Genomic DNA, 18435 nt, shown 5'->3' with positions numbered 1-18435 from the left:
ATCGAGACGGATTATGGGTCCAAGGTCTTGGTAAAGCAATTGCAATTTGATGCCGTTCTTGAATATATGTGTATAGCACCGAGTCCTTCTTCTTGTCATTATTATTTAGTGGCACACACATAGAAATCCCGGCGTACACCTACCTGAATACACCCTCAGCAGTCCAGAGCACGGCATATACTACGCATACAAGAAGAACAGATTACGAATTTTAGCAGCAAAAGCCCAATTTCCCAGATATCTGGATACTCTCTGCTCCATCGCAAACGGTCGAACGTAATCATGCCCACAGACACAGGCGCAGACTCACTCCTCCGTGAACGCTCCGAAGTAACCTCCCAGCTATACGCCGACCCGCACAATCCGCAAAGATACCTTGACCGAGGCCGGATACACGAGCGCCTGGGCTTCTCGGATCTCGCGTCGGCGGATGCGTACCGGGCTTTGTCATTGCTGGAGTCTGTTGTTGATCCGGATGGGTGCGAGTTTCAGGCTAGGCGGCGGGTTGGGAGTGGTGATGAGGAGGAGGATGAGGCGGAGGGGGAGGGGGAGGGGGAATTTGAGGACGTGTCGCAGGAGGAATATGATGGTATGATTGGGGGCGTGTATGGCTTGCTTGTGAGGAGCTTGGTTCGGTGTGGGTGTTATCGGGATGCGTATGAGTTCTGTGTGCGTGGGCTTGCGTTGTTGGAGGATGTGGGTGCGGGTGCCGAGGACGAGATCGCTGGGCTGAAAATGCAGCTGGGGATAATGAAGAAGGTGTATGCTGCTAAGCATGGGAAAGAAGGTGAAGAGGAGGCGGTGGTGGTGGTAGACCCGAGCGTGCTGAATGCGCAGGGCTACGCGAGGCGGGTCCTCTATCCGTGGAACACGCATGAGCCTGACCGCAAGGCGCCGGAGACACTGGCGTTGCTGAACGAGCGCCTGAAGGATGTTGCACCCAAGTGCGAGGTTAGGGCTGTTGCGCTGCCCGCGTTGCATGGCACGACTACTGCCGCCGCCGAGAGCGCAGCAGAAGTCTCCGTTCAACTGGGTCTGTTCGCAAAGGAGGATATCGCTCCCGGGGAGATCTTGCTGCGCGAGTCGTCGCTGCTCACGGCCACCAACCGCCTCCACGATGACCTCTGCGACGCCTGCAACGCCCCGCTGCCGGAGCTCTCGTCCGCCGAACCCCCCGTCGCGTGCGCCGGCTGCGCCGACACCATCTTCTGCAGCCAGAAATGCCACGACACAGCGCAAACCGTCTACCACGGCTCCGTCTGCGGCCTCATGGACAATCTCGAGTCGATCGGCAAGGATATCCCCGACCCGAAGGACAAGGCCGATTACCTGTACCTCCTGCTCCTGGGTCGGGCCATCGCCATGGCCGCCACGCAGGACACGCATCCACTCGACCTCCCCGAGGTAAAATACATCTGGGGAGACTTCCACGACCTCGACCTCAACAACCCTTTAGGCTCAGACGACCCTACCGCCAGCCTCCCCTTCTCCTTCCAGCTCAACATCCTCCAGCCGATGCGCATCCTCGAGGAAATGGAACTGGACCCGTACGCCAACCTCGCCCGCTACGACACCTGGGTGCTCAACACGCTGTACGCCAAATTCCGCGGCACCGCGTCGGGTCGCCTCTCCACCTGGGACGGCGGGCCGGAGCTCTGCGCCGTGCATCCGCTGTGGTGTCTGGCGAATCACTCGTGTGACCCCAACGTGCGCTGGGAATGGGGCGGCGAGATTACGTTCCGGGCGCGGACGGAGTCCGAGCGAGCGGTGTGGAAGGGGGAGAAGGCGCCTGTGCGGAGGACGGGCGAGGGGATCAAGGCGGATGAAGAGATTCTGAATCATTACTGTGATATTGGGCTTGATGTGAAGGAGCGGAGAGAGTGGGCTAGGGGCGCGCTTGGAGGGTTGTGTCAGTGCGAGAGGTGTGTGTGGGAGGCTTCTACGGCGTAGATATTGGATTTGGTACATAGAATGGTTGTGGCGGCGATATAGCACTCAAGATACCCGATAGATGACTGAATGATATGTGAATCTTACGGAGACTTCATACATACGACCAATAGATTCAATGCAGATATTCAAGGCTGGTATTGTGCATAACAGCTTGCAAGGGAATTCACAGCCGGGAAATATAGATACACCTTTGAAAAACCTTTGCCCGCCCGTATTGTTCCAGTGATTTTGACCATTAAAAACCTGCTGAGTCATTGTGCAATGCCCAAGTACCGAAGGGCATAATTCAATATGAGCTTTTCTCTTGTTACAAATAGTCGGAGGCGCGGCCCCGACGAGGCGGAGTCCTAGAGAGTGATCTGCGCTTGTTGGAGTCGCGAGGTGGAGGCGAGCGAGATCGTGAGACGGAGCTCGAGTTCCTCCTGCGTCTCTGTTCACGTCCATACCGCGGAGGAGGACTGGGCGATCGTGACAAAGAGTCGCCACGGGCACGGCGACCAGGAGGAGGACGTTGAGGCGATACACTTCTCTCGCCACGTCGACGAGGAGGAGAACGAGACTGCGAGGTGTAGCGTCTGGCACGCGCCCTTGCATCCCCAGCCCGGGGTGGCGGGGTAACAGAGCGCGACGGTGACCTAGAGTAAGACCGGTCTCTCCGGCTGTAAGAGGCTCGCTTTTTCGGTGGCGTCACGGATCGCGAAGGAGAGCGAGAGTCATAGGATTTGTCACGAACACGTCTAGGCGGTGTACGAGAGACTGATGATCTTTTTCGGCCAGCCGGCGAGCGTGAACGACTATGGGACACCGAGCGTCGACGAGACTTTGGAACTGGAGATCTCGATCGACTGTGGCTTGGGGTATAACTTCTTCCCCGAGAAGATCCAGACACTGATCTCGAGTACGACCTTCCACGACTAGCCGAGCGACGCCGACCGCGGCTTCGTGAAGGAGATCGTGAATACGAATATGACCGCGAGCGAGACCGAGAAGAACCTGTGCATGTGGAGCAGGTAGAATGTGAACTGACAGACTCCGAATCCGACTCTGCGTCGCGTGCAGGCAGGGCGGGAACAGTCGGCTTGGGAAGATTCTTCAAGTGTTCCCGCATGTCTTCCGTCAGAATACCGAAGCCGATACTCGTGAAGTAATTGATTGAAAAGCGGGTGTTGCGAGGGTTGTCCAGAGGGAAAAGTCCCTCGAAGCTGGGGCGCAGAACTTCATCCCTCATGCGCTCCTGCAACTTCGCGAGGCCAAGGTGTTCCCCTAGATCCTGGAACAGAATCTTGATGAAGATACGGCTGCTAGATGTCGTCTCGTCTTCATTGAGGTGAATGACCGACAAGACATGCCAGCCAATGGCGTCTGTGCTCAGCATATGGCCAAAGAAACGGGCTATATTGCGCAGACGATTGGTTTCGTATCGATGGATTGTGTCGTAGTACTTGGCGAAGGCAGCTTCGAAAAGATCGGACCATAAACGGTTAATTTTCGCGAATCGCTCTCCAATCAAGCCATAGAATTTCGAGTACGTTCGCTCCTGAGAACAACATTCGATGACCATTGAGGGGAGTTCTGGCTCCAGGCCAGGCGGCAACGAGATCTTCATGAGTTTGTGGCAACATTCTTCGAAGTCGATACTGGACATGATAGTCAAGTAGATTGTTCGCCGGAGATTGACGAGATCTGTATTACTCTGATCCTTGATCTCCACCTGTCGTTCTTCCTCCTCTTCCTCGTCAGAACTCTCGTCAGTTGCATCCTCGTCTTCTTCACCATCGCTACCCTCGCCAAGGATGTCGGCCTTGAGCTTCTTGTAAGCCTCTTCATGCTCCTCCCACTGAGGATCGTATTTGAAGACATTGAGACCATCTTGAGTATCGATCTCATCATCGAGACCGATACGATGGGTGATCTGATCTTCCTCCTCAACTAGGTCGAGTTCCTCCTTGACAGCCGGGTTGTCCTTGTATCTATCCTTGCGGACCTGGAACAGGACCTCGATCATATATTGAACTCGTTTGTCGATGTCGGCCTCGTGCAAAATATTCCTGAATTGATCAAACACCGCCAGAGCGATGGGAGCGCTCATCTCTTCCAAGTGCTGGCCAACTTCCCTGGTTAGACCGACGGCAATCTCCACACTATCATCTGTAGGTTTATGTAGTAGCAGAAGAAGAATCTGCGCGGCAAGCATCTCGTGAGCGACTTGCTGGTTACACAGATGCGCGATGAAAGTTGTGGATGAGATGCAGACGGCTTTATCGTTTCGCTTGAATGCTTTTCGGAATTGGACAATCAACCTATTGAGCAGCAATTCGCCGACCTGAGGCAACTTGGTATTGACAATGGCCGCCATCGCCGCGTAGATCGGGGTAAACGGTAAACTCGCCGCTTGCGCCTTCATGATGCTCCTGCAGAACAAACCTCGGCCACGGACCAGGTTCTCCCCGAAGAGCTCGGGAACGATGAACTTGATGTTGGACACATTGACCTTGTTGATGAGACCGTTGATGGACTTCTTCAGAGCTTCCCATGCCATACGCTGGTATTCTTTGCTGTTCTTATCCGTGATCTGCGCCTGCAGCGCGCGCAACCGAGCTGGCGGTATGTATGTGCCCCCAGACCGCATATTCAAAAGTTTTTCATACTCAGCTTTGGCGGCAGCTTGCTTCTCCTCCTCCGTCATGGGCTTCCGTGCAGCTTCCTGCTTCTCATGTTGACGGAGGCGCTCGGCCAGCTGGCGCTCTCTTTCGACCGCACGCTCAGGATCGATACGTGGCGCATCTCCATCATCCTTCAGTGAGTCACCAGGTGGCGAGCGCCGGCGACGAGGGGAAGGGGACCGAGATGGAGGAGAGCGTTTTCGCGAGGCGGAGGGTTGTGGAGAGTACGACGTGCCTGGGGGAGGCGTAGGCACGCGAACGGCGGATTGCAACACGACAGAATCCGTCATGGTTGCACTGTGTCTGAATAATCTACTCTGGAGTTTCTTGAGCTAGATGTCAACTCCAGAGCTCGAGATGCGGTATGTGATCCGACAAAGTTCCATCAGTCGGGAACGTGAGGCGGCGAAGGGAGGAAAGCCTTAGCGTCCAATAATGTCACGTGATGTCCGAAGAGCCAAGCTGGCCTGGACTGTTTATGGGCAGTATCAGAGGAGATATGTCGTTTTGCCTTCTTGCGCTTTGTTAGGAGGAAATAACCTAATTCGAGCCTCCATTATGGTGAGCCTTCAACCCCCCCTCAGCCATTAACTCCCCCTATACTGACTGACTCTGATTGCAGCTGGGCCAACTCGTGGGATCCGCCATGCTCTTGGTCGCTACCGCGATCTTCCTCTATTATACGGCTTGGACTCTCCTTATGGTACTTAATCCACACCCCTCTTGACGACATCTGACACGAAAACTAACTATCAAACAGCCATTCGTTGACCAGGGACACCCTCTTCATGACCTTTTTCCTCCTCGCAAGTGGGCAATCCGCATACCTGTCATTCTGACTCTATTGGGTTCGGCCGTGGTTGGTACCTTCATTGGGTTGGTAATGATCAACAGCAACAGAAAGAAAGCCGCCAAAGCTGCTGCAGCAAAGAAGAAGACCTGAATCTTGCCCAGAAGGGGTGGCATACAAAGGCCCGGTGAACAAAAGCAAAGTCTACCGGAGTTGTGCAGGGGAATTTCCCCTTTGTTTTATCTAATAAACTTGTAACAATATTATCTAAATTCTTTGACGTTATTTTTACCCGTGTCGAGCTAGAGAGGAATCCTTCACGTTGTCTCATCATGAGCATGTTGATGCTTGTCAATGACGAGCCGATAGGTCATCGGCAGGCACACAAGTCTACGGTACGAGGTGTCAGAGGGAAATGGTACCTTAGGGAGAATCCCCCCTGGATGATGACAAGCATAGTCTTTGATGTGACCGGCAGGTATCACGTCTCAGTCATCGCTTGATCGTCCACCAATGAGACCTTGGGGCCTTACAGATCATGGCTATGCTGCAGAAGTGACCCCGTGACGAACTTGACACTGAACACCTGACGCGTGATCCTGAGTCGGAAAGTCTTGGTCATTGTTTGACTGGCCGTTACCTCCGGGGGCAACCGTGGATACGTGGAATGTTTGAGCCAAGTTCCATCGTCAAGTTGATGATGCTGATGATGATGACCTGCAGCAGCCCTCAGGCAAATCACGTGTGGCATGCTGACCCCGTGTTCGGACGCGCTTTGTTTGCAATGTTTGTCTTACCCCTCATGCGGGATGGAGGTGGTTGTTTGTAACATCGTTACAAGCAAAGATACGGTACCTCGTGCCAGATATATAATCACAGGCATTTATACTCCAAGATCAGCTGTTAAGAAATTCCGTCAGGGATTCTGTAACTTTGAAGTATAGGCCCTGTCTGAATACCTTATAACTTCAACAACTTGGACATATATACTGTAGATGAGACCTGGTTTTTGAGGGGTGCCAACGGAGATACAGAGCGGAAAGTAGGGGGCAAGCAGATAGGTACCTTCGTACTGATAAGGAGAAACCAGCCCTGGAACTATTGACTGATACCTGCTAGCTGAGGCAGATAACGGGGTAAACTTTGGTTTAATTACGTATGAGCAGTCAGCCTACCATGGAGAGATGTCATCTACCTATGCTCCTGACCGGCATAGGTTCCCCCTCCCCCTCTCTTGAACCATTTACCTGCTCTACACATCTCTTCAAAACAACTATCTGATACCTTTTCTTGAGTCCTGGGTTTTGGAACGGCCATACGAGACTGTAGTTCCGAGTTACTGGAAATAATTATTGAGTTGGAGGCTTGGACGACAGAAGAAAGTCTGGCATCCGAGTCATATTGAATCCCGCATCTACAAGGCGTATCCAAGGGTACAAATCCCCAGGTACGCTGGTTCTCGCGACAGCTCCGCACTCGAGCAGGGAGAGTGCAATAACTTATTTTATCCATCCTCTTCAGATCTTTGTCACTTCAATCAACAAACGATAGTATGTCTCAATGAGAGCCCGCAACTGCTTCTTGCGATGACTCACGCTGACAAGCGTTCTGTACACAAGATTCCACGCAGTCTCTAGATAGGTTCCCAGCTCATCGATCGTTTTTGCCAGTCAACATCATTGTTTGAACACCCGTTCTCAGACCTTATCAGAGGTCTTGAGGGCGGTCTCAGTGAGATTCTCTGTTGCCTCCTTGAGGCACTCCTTCCAGTTGAATGCCCCCGGCACCCTCGGACGACTTATTTCGCCAGCAGGGCCGGGCTTCAGGCGATCTGATTACCCTTCCTTCAGACTTCCCTCGGCCAAGTCCCGAAAACAATGACAATATTGGAAAAACGAAGAAAAAGGGTAAAAACGGCAAAGGAGGTAAAGGGGCCAAAGCGGTAGCTAAGTCTCCGCCTGATGACCTGTATGCATGGAAATCACTACTCTTCAGACTATAAACGTCACATACTGACAAACTCTTGTCCTCGATGCAACAGGATTGACAGTTCTCCACCTGTGCTAGCTGAGTTGGCGTCTTATTCAGATACTCCGTCAGCGCCCCCTAGTAATCCGGTTGCCTCAGCCGTTCCAGACGCCTTTGGGTCTCTTACGGAAACGACGGAGAATGATCTTGCCATCCGTACGGGAACATGGGCAAAATCAATTCCATATGGAAAAAGTCCTCCAAATGACGGCATCAGCGGGGAGCTCGCAGGCGGGTCTCCCCTCAGCTTCCCTACGCACCTAGATAAAGGTGGTTTCAGTCAGCCCTCGTCAACCTCTCCTCCTCCTCGAAGGAGACCCTTGAGCTACGGTAATGGATACCTGAGCAGCAATTTGTCCAGGCAGCAATCTGTAGACAGGCAGAAGAGCCATTCTCTGAGTGGCCCGTACGATGGTCGTATTCCCCTGCCTCATCTGCCGCAGCCTCACTTCTACGGTGCTCCAGATATTGATCTCCCTCCATTTACTGGTTCAAACCGTGTAGCTGGAGATGAAGGTTACTCATTTTGTGGCTTTGACACTTTGTCCGGTCCAGCATTCAAGTCCTCCAAGATGGGCGGTACCGTAATGCTTGTTGGCACTGATGGGGCCTTGGACGTTCTCGCAATCGAAGACCGCAAAACGCGTTTAGTGGGAAAGCTCAGTGGGCTCAGGGGCCGGGTGATAGAGGCAAAGATCTTAGCCTCTACCTCATCGAACGATCCCTTCATTTCGTCTAGACCGCATGTCGCCGTCATAATACACGGACCCTGTGCCTCAAACGAAGACGAAGGCCGGACATCTTCTGCAGCTTCGGAAACAAATGAGACACCACCTAGTCAGACTGGAAGGCTTCCACCGGGTGAAAAACGCGTCAGCAAGGATGAGCCGAAACTGTACCAAACCAGAGTCGAGATTTACTCTCTCCGGAGCGGAGAGCAGATCGCAACACTGTTCACCACGAAACCTACTCCGTGTTTTGAGAACATTCCCGGATTGCTTGCTCTTGCCCCATCTCCTACTGGGAATCTAAAGCTACTCGTCAGCGGGAACCATATTGTGTTGGCATCCGGCGTCAGCGGGGAAGTGTATGTATACGGCATAAATCCTTTCTCACCGTCATGTGCATACCAGTGCTTGGGTAAAACCTGGACAAGTGTACAGGCACGAGAAGCTCGGCGATACTCAACATCATCCAGTTCAACTGATCCGGATGCATCTCGAAACGACTCCCCACATGGTTCAGCCGTTTCAGATTACCCTGTGCTGGCGCTTAGAGGACGATGGCTAGCCATAGTGCCGCCGTCCTCAACTTATAGAGCCTCTATTCGTGGAACGGTGCCTGCCTCGCTTATCCAGGGCAAAGCCTTTGGGCTCGAGACGCGTAGTCCTCCAGCCAAGCCACCAGTCACCTCCGCAACGGACGTTGGTGAGGGCGAAAGTCTTTTTGACAAAGTAGCAAGGGGTGTCACACAAGAGCTGGTGCGTGGTGCCCGCTGGATGGGTGACCAGGGACTTCAAGCTTGGAACAATTACTGGAATAAAGACCAGTCTCAGAACGCGTCCTCGCGGCGATCTCCAAATTTTATGGACTTACCACACCAAGGATACAGTCTCTTCCCTCCGACCCACGCCCAGGAAACGCAGATGACGTCGCCTGCAGAACCCGATTTTGTCTCGATACTGGATTTGAGACGATTCGATGATGGCGGCGAGACAAGGAATGCTATGCTCAACCCTATCGCCACCTTCCAAGTCCCCAATGGATGTAGCTTCTTGTCATTCTCTCCTAATGGCTTGATGCTACTCACAGCGAGCAAGAAGGGGGATGTCCAGTACGTTTGGGACTTGATGCAAGCCAGGCATTGTCGGGCAGGGGTCGTTCTCTCCGAGGACTCCACCACTCCATCAGCCAACGTGCGACAAGTTGCGCGGTTCGCACGTCTTACTACGTCTTCTATTGTCGATGTGATCTGGTCCCCTCCATCCGGGGATCGTCTGGCAGTGATAACCCGCAAGGGTACAGTGCACGTTTTTGACCTTCCTCGAAGTGCTTTCCAGTGGCCTCCGTTCCGGCGAGCTCGTCCTCAACCCCACAAGTCCCAAGCCAACAATCCCCCCACGGACGAAGCGACTGAGAGAGCGGCTGTGACAAATCCGCTATCCGCCGCTTTTAAACTCGTTGGTGGAAAAACGCAGCCTATTCTGGCTGCTGTCAAAGGCCGCACTCCGTCCGCCGGCTCTGCATTTCCTGCAGTCGGTGCGTTCGCAATTCCCTCCGCAGCTGGAGTCCGAAGTGGGAGGGCGGTTGCTGCTGGCCTTAGCAAATCGATGGGTGCAGCGACTGGTACAGTCAATACTCTCCGGCACGCTGGCGAAAATCGACTGCACCTCTCCGGTCTTGCCCGTGACCCAGCCGCGTCTCGTGTCGTTTGGATCTCGAACAAAGGGCAGCCTTTCCTGGGCGTGATAGACAATGGATTCTTCCGGCTGTACCGGGTCAAACGATCTATTTCTTCTCACAAGAATCGCCAGCTGCAGTCGGTTATTGGGAACAAGGAAATCGAGTACAAGTTGCCCGCGAACCTTCAGACTCCATGCGGTCCACTGCTGATTGGGACATTCGCTCATGAACACACTGTCTCTGCCATCTTGACCCTGCCGTCTTCTACCTTACGGCCCCACGCTACCCCAAAGATTAAGTGCCAGCCCCTCTCCCAGGCCGAGATCGAGACGAACGCACCTTACCAGCCCTTCCACACCGATCACAGAGTCAATCTCTTCGTTTTCTCGAATGAAAATGAAGTATGTGATCCGTTGACGTGTGGCCCGGGTGGCCAGTGGATCTTTGGCGACAGCATCTCGCTGACCAAACTTCACGTGCGGCCATTCAGCGCCGGTGGCGGCACCGGGGATGATGATGATATCGTGCACGAACAACACCACGGCTTCGGAGGAGAAATGGAGAACCTCATCAGCCTGGGCAACAGCACCAGCAACGTTGAAGAGGTTGTTATCACCACTCGCAGGAAGAAGAGACATTCCGTGGCAGTCTCCGCTGCTCCTGGCGCTGGTGTCGACGACGGCTTCTTCGAAGACGACTGTGAGGTGCTGGATTTTGCTCGGGACCGGGTCTGAAATTCAACATCAGACCTTACTATGCTATTTTAAGTACCTTATTTCCCTTCCGCATCCAAGCAGTTTGACATAGTTCTAGACTTTGTTCTGATTTTGGCGTTTGTTCTCGATACCCTGCTCATGCCAAATGATAGAAATCCATACATGCAGAGCAGCATGAGATAATCTGGCAGTTTCGAGGTCGTTGTTGGAGTCTATTACACGGTTGGTCTTGTTTTTGATTGCTTCTTCTGGCTCCAGGATACTTTTCTTGGGTTTCCAAGTCTCTCCCTTTCGTTCTGGATGTTTGCCGTGTGCCTGATACTCTTGCAACTACATACTAAATACCCAAATATTGTACCTCTCTATTGTGATTTGATAGATAGAATGAGATCTATGGAATGAATTGCTTGATCTATTATGCACTTGCCGAGAGCCTTGAGAAAATATGTATATAGGCAAGCTGCGACCATCGTCTAACTTGCAATGTCCATTCTCAAGGAATATGGGTTGCCTCCTCCATCTCCTCTTCCCACCACTTGCGGAACTCGACCAACCGCTGTGTCCGCACGCGAGCCATTTCCCTCCCCGTCTGCGTCTTCATCATCCCCTCCAACCGCACCAGCTTGTCCTGAAAGTGAGCTATAGCATTATTCATATCCCACGGCTCCCCAGGACCAAGATACTTCTTCCCCTGCGCCCCCAGAAACGTAAAACACCGCCCGATCCCCACCGCTCCCAGCGCATCTAACCGGTCCGCATCCTGCACCACCGCCAACTCCACATACCCCTCCTCGTCGATCAATCTCCGCACCGCCGCAGGATCTTTAACCTCCTTCGAGTACGACACATGCGTCACGATGGTCTGCACCCTCGCCGCGAGCGCCGCGTCCGCCCCATGCGCCAGCAGCGCCTGCTCCACCATCCTGCCCGGATCAACCGCCGCCTGCTGCTGGTGCCGCTCCCCCGCCGCAGATGTCGCCGCAGCAACCTGCGTCAAATACTTCCTGTCCCCAATATCGTGGAGCAAGGCGGCGAGTTTGACGAGGTCAGCGTCGTAGGTGATTTCGGGGTGTGCGAGCTGTTCCTTCTCGAGGATTGTGCGGGCCAGTGTGACGACGCGGTGGACGTGGGCGGGGTTGTGGGAGGGATCGTGGGCGGACATGCAGGAGGTGACGAAGTCGGCCATCGAGGTGTAGAGGTGGTGGAAATCTTTTTGGGGCGCCATTTTTTCGTTTCCCACTTTTGTGTGCTGGGTGTAGTGTAGGAGAGGAAGATATAGTTTTCTCTGCTGGAAATTATGTGATTGAGGCGGCGTCAGGCTGTGAATAGTTGAGAAGATGCAGTTGTCCGTTTTGTATATGTGATGTGATTGACGCGTTTAAGCGGGGATGTGACACGCGCCTTATCAGCCTTATCGGTTAGGTGTGGATCTTCCTACAGATCTCCACGGTCTACGGACTAGATCACTCGTTATTCACCACTGATATGTACTTGATTACATTGCAGGCATGTACTCTGAAACTCACATACTGTTAAGATTTAGAGCCTCGATTCCAAGGGACGGGATTTGGCAAATCAGGGTGAAGGGCAAGAGACATCTCGAATGGTTTTTGAGCGGCAAAGTGATTATGACAATATTCCGCAAAAGACATTTTGGAGCATATAGTGTCTAGATGAGATGGTGGCCCACGGAATGATGGGTCGCTTGGACAGACCGCGCTGAATAGAACGTCCCTGACAATTGCCTTGGTTTTCTAGGAACCGTGCACGTGTGAATGTCAACGTTCATACTGAGATTCGAAGTAGACAGCCCGTGAGCCAGACTCATGATTAAGCATTTCGCATTGGTATCTCAAATATTTTGAAAGTACTACACATGAAAGGCAATTATGGCACAGTATTAGGTGGCATCCTTATTAGTACTTCAGTGAGAATGAAGAGGAATAAAATCAATCGACCCATGTCCCGTAACCCTATTAACTCCCGTCTCGATATTCGTTACCATCTGGGACCCAGTCGTAGCCATGAGCCGCGTCTGTAAAGAACAGGTCATCGTTTACAGAGCCCAGGCAGCAAGAACGAAGCCAAGGAGACCGGCGGCAGAGACACCGAGCTGCAGCTGGTTAACAGCAGCAGCGTTGTGAGTCGAGCTGGAGCTAGCGCCGCTGCTGGTAGCAGTGCCGGATCCAGAGGCCGAGGCGTGGGAGCCTGTAGATTGTCCAATTAGCTTTGACTTCCTTGGGCCATTTCAGACCGAATAGAACCAAAGCAACTTACCAGAAGAGCCAGTCTGAGAGCTGCTGGAACCAGTGCCGGTGGTGGTCGCGGTGTTGGCGCTGGCACCAGTGCCGGTGGAACCAGCATTGGTCATGGTCGCGGGGAAGAAGTGGCTGCTGTAGCAGCTGCTCTGGCACGCGGCATACTTGTCGGTGTCGCTAGGAGTACCAGAGCCCTGAGGGCACGCAGCAACACAGCTGACGGTGTCGTTAGCCTGCTGGTCGCTAGGGCAAGGGACCTTGAAGCATCCAGCAACGCAGCAAATATCAGTAGCAGCGCCTGAATGCAATTGTGACGTTAGCTTTATGTGATGAGATAATTCAAGAAAAAGCTATAAATACACACATTTGGCGGCGCAGGAGACCTCGGGCGACTGGCTGGTGGTGGTGGAGGCCGCGCTACTAGTGGTGGACTGGGCAGTAGCCAGGACCAAGAGCGAGGAGACGGCGATGATGTTGTTGAACTTCATTTTGACTTAGACTGACTGTAGAGATTCAGAAGCGACAGACTTGAGATCTCAGTGCAAGAAGAAGAAAAAGAAGACTGATGGTACAAACGAGAGACTGGTGTTTGTTGATGAGGAGGAGGAAGAAGAAGAGGGAAAACAGAAGTTGGGGGAAAAGAGGAGTAATAAAGTAAGACCAATAACAGTAAGTGATACCCTCAGGCCATGAAACCTTGCTGGGAAGGGTTCTCTGTGACCTGTGGATATTGGACTGACTAGTCTAATTCCAAGTCTTGTCACTTGGTGATCCGCCCAGGTTTCTTGTCGTTACGCCTTCTCATTAGTAGGGTTTCAGTGTTTCCTGTCTGTAAGTTACTATTTTCTTTTTTTTTCCCCCGAGTTTTAGGACTATCCCGAGTGCTTTAACCATCCACTGACAGCGTCACTAAGGCTTTATGCAGTATTTCCTCAGCTAGCTTAGCTCTGTGGACGATTGTGGTTGGACAAAGCTGTTGAAGAATTGGAGAAAATCAGGTTGTCGTCTTTTAGTCTGGAGTCTTCCAGTAGCATCGGCCAATGGCTTGTCTTTACCAGATACAGAGTACAACAGTAAACCCATAATTATAATGATCCAAGGAGGATCTGATCATCGTCGCCAACTGCTATTTTTGAAGCAAGCCACCTTGTTTGGCTGATATGGTGACACTGAGTAGACCAAAGTTGCCTGGTGATAGCCATAATAATGATACTCGACTAAATAATAAATGAGATGCTCACACAGTGTAACCATCGTTTTGCGAATCCCTCGATCACCCGTTATGTCATCAACTTCAGCCGAAAAAGTGAAAACCCACCCTTGCTGATTATTATTAGCAAAACAGAAGATCAAAGACATGACGAGATTGTGGATGTGGAATCTGGGGTCGAATCAAGAAAAAGAGTGCCTAAAATAACCAGATTCCTTTAGTGTGGCCCCGTCTGCCTCTAGCCCCGAGTCATTTGACTCGGACCAGGTTTCAATTTTGACTTCTGTGCCTGTGATCTCTGACCGGAATGGAAATTGTGAGGCAAATAAGGGGTCTGTCTTTGTTGATCCTGGACACTGCTCCCTCAGTACCCTCGGTTTCCACACTGACAATTGAGGTCCATAAAACTTGGTATGAATAGGGCGACTGTTGCCTTGGATAAGGTATCTCGAATCTTCCTCGTCAAACATCAACGAAAGCCTTAAGTGGAGCTGCTAAATTGGTTTCCATGACTCCTCCCTCCACCACGCTAACAGCCCTGAAGCGAAGGACGTGCGCTGTAGACTAGTACGATGAGGGAAAGTGTAAACAGGACAAACCAAACCACCCAAGTGTACTGGCAATTATCCTCACGTGATGTCGCGACACCGCGTCGCGTAGTCGCTTCGTCACCAAACAATAGCCTGAGAATCGACGAGGAGCTATTTGGTTAAGGTCAAGCGAGTCGCGACATGTCCGATTCTGGTAACGACTCTGATGATTATTTTGACGATGAGATTGACGACGTTATCGTCCCTGGGACACCCGATGCAGCTGAATCAGCCCAGACGAACAACCGTCCAGCAAAGCGCCGGCGCTTAGACGCTGGCGTTTTTGATGATGCAGGCAAGCTACCGCGACCTACAATTTGCTTACGATCTGGATCTGATATCTGTTTGACTTAGAATCCGATATTTCCATAGATCGAGGCGATGGGGAGGACGAATTCCAATCCCCCGACCGAAGGTCTGTCAACGGCGTTCAATTTGAGGATGTCGAGAGGACATCCAAGTACAAGGTATTTGTACCAAAGCGCAACAACTTCCAGGAGAATATATTCGTCACACAATTGACGCAGCCGCCTTCGCCCCCGGAGATGATTCGTGGCCCTCGATGGAAGAAGCCTGGCCCCGAACCTCTTGCGCCCGAGCCTACAACAACCACAGTTGATTCGAGTCATCAACCGGATCACTATTATGACGAAGATAACGAAATGGAGGCTGCTATTGCAGCATCACTGCGCTCATTCGAGGAAGAGAACGGGGGAAATATCCACTCTACGGCACCCCGGTCTTCGGCAGCACAGACTGCTGTCGCGCCTTCCGCAGCACTGAAAGAGCCTGCAGCAGATGTGCCATTCGATCTCGATGATATACCAGATGATGCCTTCGATTCGGACCTATCCTTGTCGCCTCCCAGGACGACATCTCAAGCAGCACGTAGGCCACCCCTTCAGTCCCAATTCAGCACCAATCGCCCGTTGGGCCTACGGCAATCCACGTTATTCGACATGGCTGCGCGAAACTCGGACATCCCCCCGCAGAGAGGGGAGCAAATCTTCTTGCCACCGGAGAAAAATGAACCTCCTACTCATCACAAACTTAATCAAGAGGCTATGGACACGTGGGTCTACCCCACCAATTTGGGGAAGACGAGAGACTACCAATTTAATATCGCACAGCGAGGTCTTTTCCATAATCTGCTGGTTGCCCTTCCTACTGGTCTGGGAAAGACGTTCATCGCAGCGACCATTATGCTCAATTGGTATCGATGGACAAAGAGTGCTCAAATCATCTTCGTAGCACCGACGAAGCCCCTGGTAGCTCAGCAGATCTCTGCTTGCTTCCAGGTGGTCGGCATCCCGCGATCACAGACGACAATGCTGACAGGTGAAGCCGCGCCAGGCATTCGCGCGGAGGAATGGAAAACCAAACGTGTTTTCTTCATGACCCCTCAAACCCTCGTCAATGATCTCAAGTCAGGAATAGCCGACCCCAAACGTGTCGTCCTGCTCGTTGTTGACGAGGCTCATCGTGCCACTGGGGGCTATGCATACGTGGAAGTGGTCAAGTTCCTCAAGCGGTATAACAAGAGCTTCCGGGTCCTCGCCCTCACTGCAACTCCAGGTTCTACAGTGGAATCAGTGCAAGCCGTCATTGATGGCCTGGGTATTGCCAAAGTGGAGATTCGCACCGAGCAGTCTCTCGACATTCGGGAGTATGTACATGCTCGGGACACTGAGGTGCAAACGTTCCAGAATTCCGATGAAATGGTGCTGTGCATGGAGCTTTTCACAAGGACTCTGCAGCCGCTTGTCGACCAACTTCGTAACCTTAACGCCTACTGGGGAAGGGATCCGATGGCTCTCACCGCGTTCGGTCTCACCAAGGCCCGTCAGCAATGGATGGGTTCGGATGCAGGGAGGAATGCGAACCTTGGGCTGAAGGGCAAGGTCAACGCGATTTTCACCGTCCTCGCGAGTCTGGCCCATGCTATTGATCTCCTAAAGTATCACGGTATCACGCCGTTCTATCGGCACCTTTTGCACTTTCAGTCTAACACTGACGGCCAAAAAGGGGGCAAGTATCAACGCCAGATTGTGCAGGATGAAAGCTTCAAGAAACTCATGAACCATCTCCGGCCTTGGACTAAGAACCCAGAATTCATCGGCCATCCGAAATTGGAATACCTCAAACAGGTCGTACTCAATCACTTCATGGATCGCGGGGAAGGAACGGCAGCCCATGGAGACCAGAGTCAGTCAGCAACACGAATTATGATATTTGTACATTTTCGAGACAGCGCCGAGGAGGTTGTCCGAGTTCTGAAGCGGTACGAGCCTCTGATTCGACCCCACGTGTTTGTAGGGCAGAGCAGTGCGAAAGGATCCGAGGGAATGGACCAAAAGACACAGTTGAGCATTGTGCAAAAGTTCAAGAAAGGCACATATAACACTATCGTGGCGACCTCAATTGGTGAAGAAGGCCTTGATATTGGCGAGGTCGATCTTATTGTTTGCTACGACTCTTCGGCGTCACCCATCCGCATGCTTCAGCGCATGGGACGTACTGGTCGTAAGAGAGCTGGTAATATTGTGTTGCTTCTGATGCAGGGCAAAGAAGAGGAGTCTTATATTAAGGCCAAAGACAATTATGAGAAAATGCAGCAGATGATAGCCAGCGGCACTCGTTTCGCCTTTCATGACGACACATCCCCTCGCATCTTGCCCCCAGGAGTTCGGCCTGTGGCTGACAAAAGGCAAATCGATATTCCGGTGGAGAACACGCAGGCTGATTTACCAGAGCCCAGAAGGAGAGCACGGCCCCCAAAAAGGCCGCCGAAAAAGTTCCATATGCCAGATGACGTCGAGACTGGCTTTGCAAAGGCGTCCAGTCTCACGGGGAAAGTGACGAAGAAAGCAGAAACTAAGAGAGCCGTTCGCAAACCAACTCCAGAGCCTGTGGAGATTCCTGCCCTGGAAGATGTTCTCCTTACGCCTGGGCAGCAACAGGATCTTGAGCGACGCTATTGTCATATAGGTGGCACTAGCCCAGAGTTCATCCGGAACCCACGTGTTGACGCCTATCCTCGTCTGCAATCCCTTCCCAGACCGACAAAAGCTGTTAGACATGGTTCCTTGACCTGCCGCATGATTAGCACTCTCCAAAAAATGAGTAAGATGAGTGCTGATTGTGAAAGCCGATATAAGAGAGTGTTGGCTCTGGAGTCAAACAAGAAGATTGAGGACTCGGTCCTCTCTCGCGAATCGGTTCCTCCAGCGCAGAACAGTCGCCCGCCTGGGAACAAGCTTCACTTGTTGAAAAAGCAGTCGGCCAATTCAAGGCCAAACAGTGTACATGTGCGGGAAGGCGGCAATGTCGACGATTGCACTCCCGAGCTGCTGTCTCCTGAAAAGTTGATGTCGTCTTTTCTGGAACCTCATACCGAAAGACCCTCCTATTCATCACAAAGAAGCCAAGATGGTTTTGAATCAGATCTTGAATTCCCTGATGTGGAGACACTTCTCAATCGCAGCGCAGAGCGTCATGCTTCTCGCAAGCGGAATAGATTTGTTCTCGATGATGACAGTGAGGATTGACATTTTGGGTCAGCGTGGACACTATTGGATACTTGATCTTGACTTTTGGAAAATTATCATCGTCTCTAGATACCCAAAATTAGATAGCAATAGATGAGTTTCGGATCTCTTTTTTTGACCTAAGGGTCGGCCATAGTATGTTCACGGAGGCGTTCAAGCTCAGGGGGTAGCCTAAATGCCACCCCCACTTTCTCCACGCACGCACCTGGGTCAACCAAGTCAAGAGGTCCGGTTTCACGTAGAGCTACACAAATACAACACTCTTCCCAAGCCTCA

The 18435-nt window shown here is 52.2% G+C and overlaps 7 protein-coding genes across 7 annotated transcripts; 4 read left to right on the top strand and 3 right to left on the bottom strand.

The window, feature by feature from the left end:
• Nucleotides 1–282: 282 nt before the first annotated feature.
• On the top strand, nucleotides 283–1950 carry Aud_010710 (putative MYND domain protein; the record flags this gene model as incomplete). The annotated part of the gene is made up of 1 exon (XM_043295543.1): nucleotides 283–1950. The coding sequence occupies one exon, from the start codon at nucleotides 283–285 to the stop codon at nucleotides 1948–1950; it is 1668 nt and encodes a 555-aa protein (XP_043151478.1).
• Nucleotides 1951–2260: 310 nt separating this feature from the next.
• Aud_010709 (pre-mRNA-splicing factor cwc22) lies at nucleotides 2261–4906 on the bottom strand (the record flags this gene model as incomplete). Its single annotated transcript, XM_043295542.1, has 1 exon — nucleotides 2261–4906. The coding sequence occupies one exon, from the start codon at nucleotides 4904–4906 to the stop codon at nucleotides 2261–2263; it is 2646 nt and encodes an 881-aa protein (XP_043151477.1).
• Nucleotides 4907–5174: 268 nt separating this feature from the next.
• Nucleotides 5175–5559, top strand: Aud_010708 (dolichol phosphate-mannose biosynthesis regulatory protein; the record flags this gene model as incomplete). Its single annotated transcript, XM_043295541.1, has 3 exons — nucleotides 5175–5177; nucleotides 5239–5319; nucleotides 5377–5559. 3 exons carry the CDS (start codon nucleotides 5175–5177, stop codon nucleotides 5557–5559), a joined length of 267 nt encoding a protein of 88 aa, XP_043151476.1.
• Nucleotides 5560–7180: 1621 nt separating this feature from the next.
• Nucleotides 7181–10571, top strand: Aud_010707 (uncharacterized protein; the record flags this gene model as incomplete). The annotated part of the gene is made up of 2 exons (XM_043295540.1): nucleotides 7181–7374; nucleotides 7448–10571. The coding sequence occupies 2 exons, from the start codon at nucleotides 7181–7183 to the stop codon at nucleotides 10569–10571; spliced, it is 3318 nt and encodes a 1105-aa protein (XP_043151475.1).
• A 475-nt stretch (nucleotides 10572–11046) lies between these two features.
• Aud_010706 (HD domain-containing protein) lies at nucleotides 11047–11778 on the bottom strand (the record flags this gene model as incomplete). The annotated part of the gene is made up of 1 exon (XM_043295539.1): nucleotides 11047–11778. The coding sequence occupies one exon, from the start codon at nucleotides 11776–11778 to the stop codon at nucleotides 11047–11049; it is 732 nt and encodes a 243-aa protein (XP_043151474.1).
• Nucleotides 11779–12609: 831 nt separating this feature from the next.
• Aud_010705 (uncharacterized protein) lies at nucleotides 12610–13299 on the bottom strand (the record flags this gene model as incomplete). The annotated part of the gene is made up of 3 exons (XM_043295538.1): nucleotides 12610–12761; nucleotides 12831–13109; nucleotides 13176–13299. The coding sequence occupies 3 exons, from the start codon at nucleotides 13297–13299 to the stop codon at nucleotides 12610–12612; spliced, it is 555 nt and encodes a 184-aa protein (XP_043151473.1).
• Nucleotides 13300–14752: 1453 nt separating this feature from the next.
• On the top strand, nucleotides 14753–18159 carry mph1 (3'-5' DNA helicase; the record flags this gene model as incomplete). Its single annotated transcript, XM_043295537.1, has 2 exons — nucleotides 14753–14870; nucleotides 14966–18159. 2 exons carry the CDS (start codon nucleotides 14753–14755, stop codon nucleotides 18157–18159), a joined length of 3312 nt encoding a protein of 1103 aa, XP_043151472.1.
• Between the last annotated feature and the right edge of the window lie 276 nt (nucleotides 18160–18435).

This window comes from Aspergillus udagawae, assembly GCF_001078395.1.
Source record: "Aspergillus udagawae IFM 46973 DNA, scaffold_9, whole genome shotgun sequence".
NCBI lineage: Eukaryota > Fungi > Ascomycota > Eurotiomycetes > Eurotiales > Aspergillaceae > Aspergillus > Aspergillus udagawae.
Note: the sequence above shows the minus strand (reverse complement) of the source record. Positions and strands in the feature narration are given on the sequence as shown.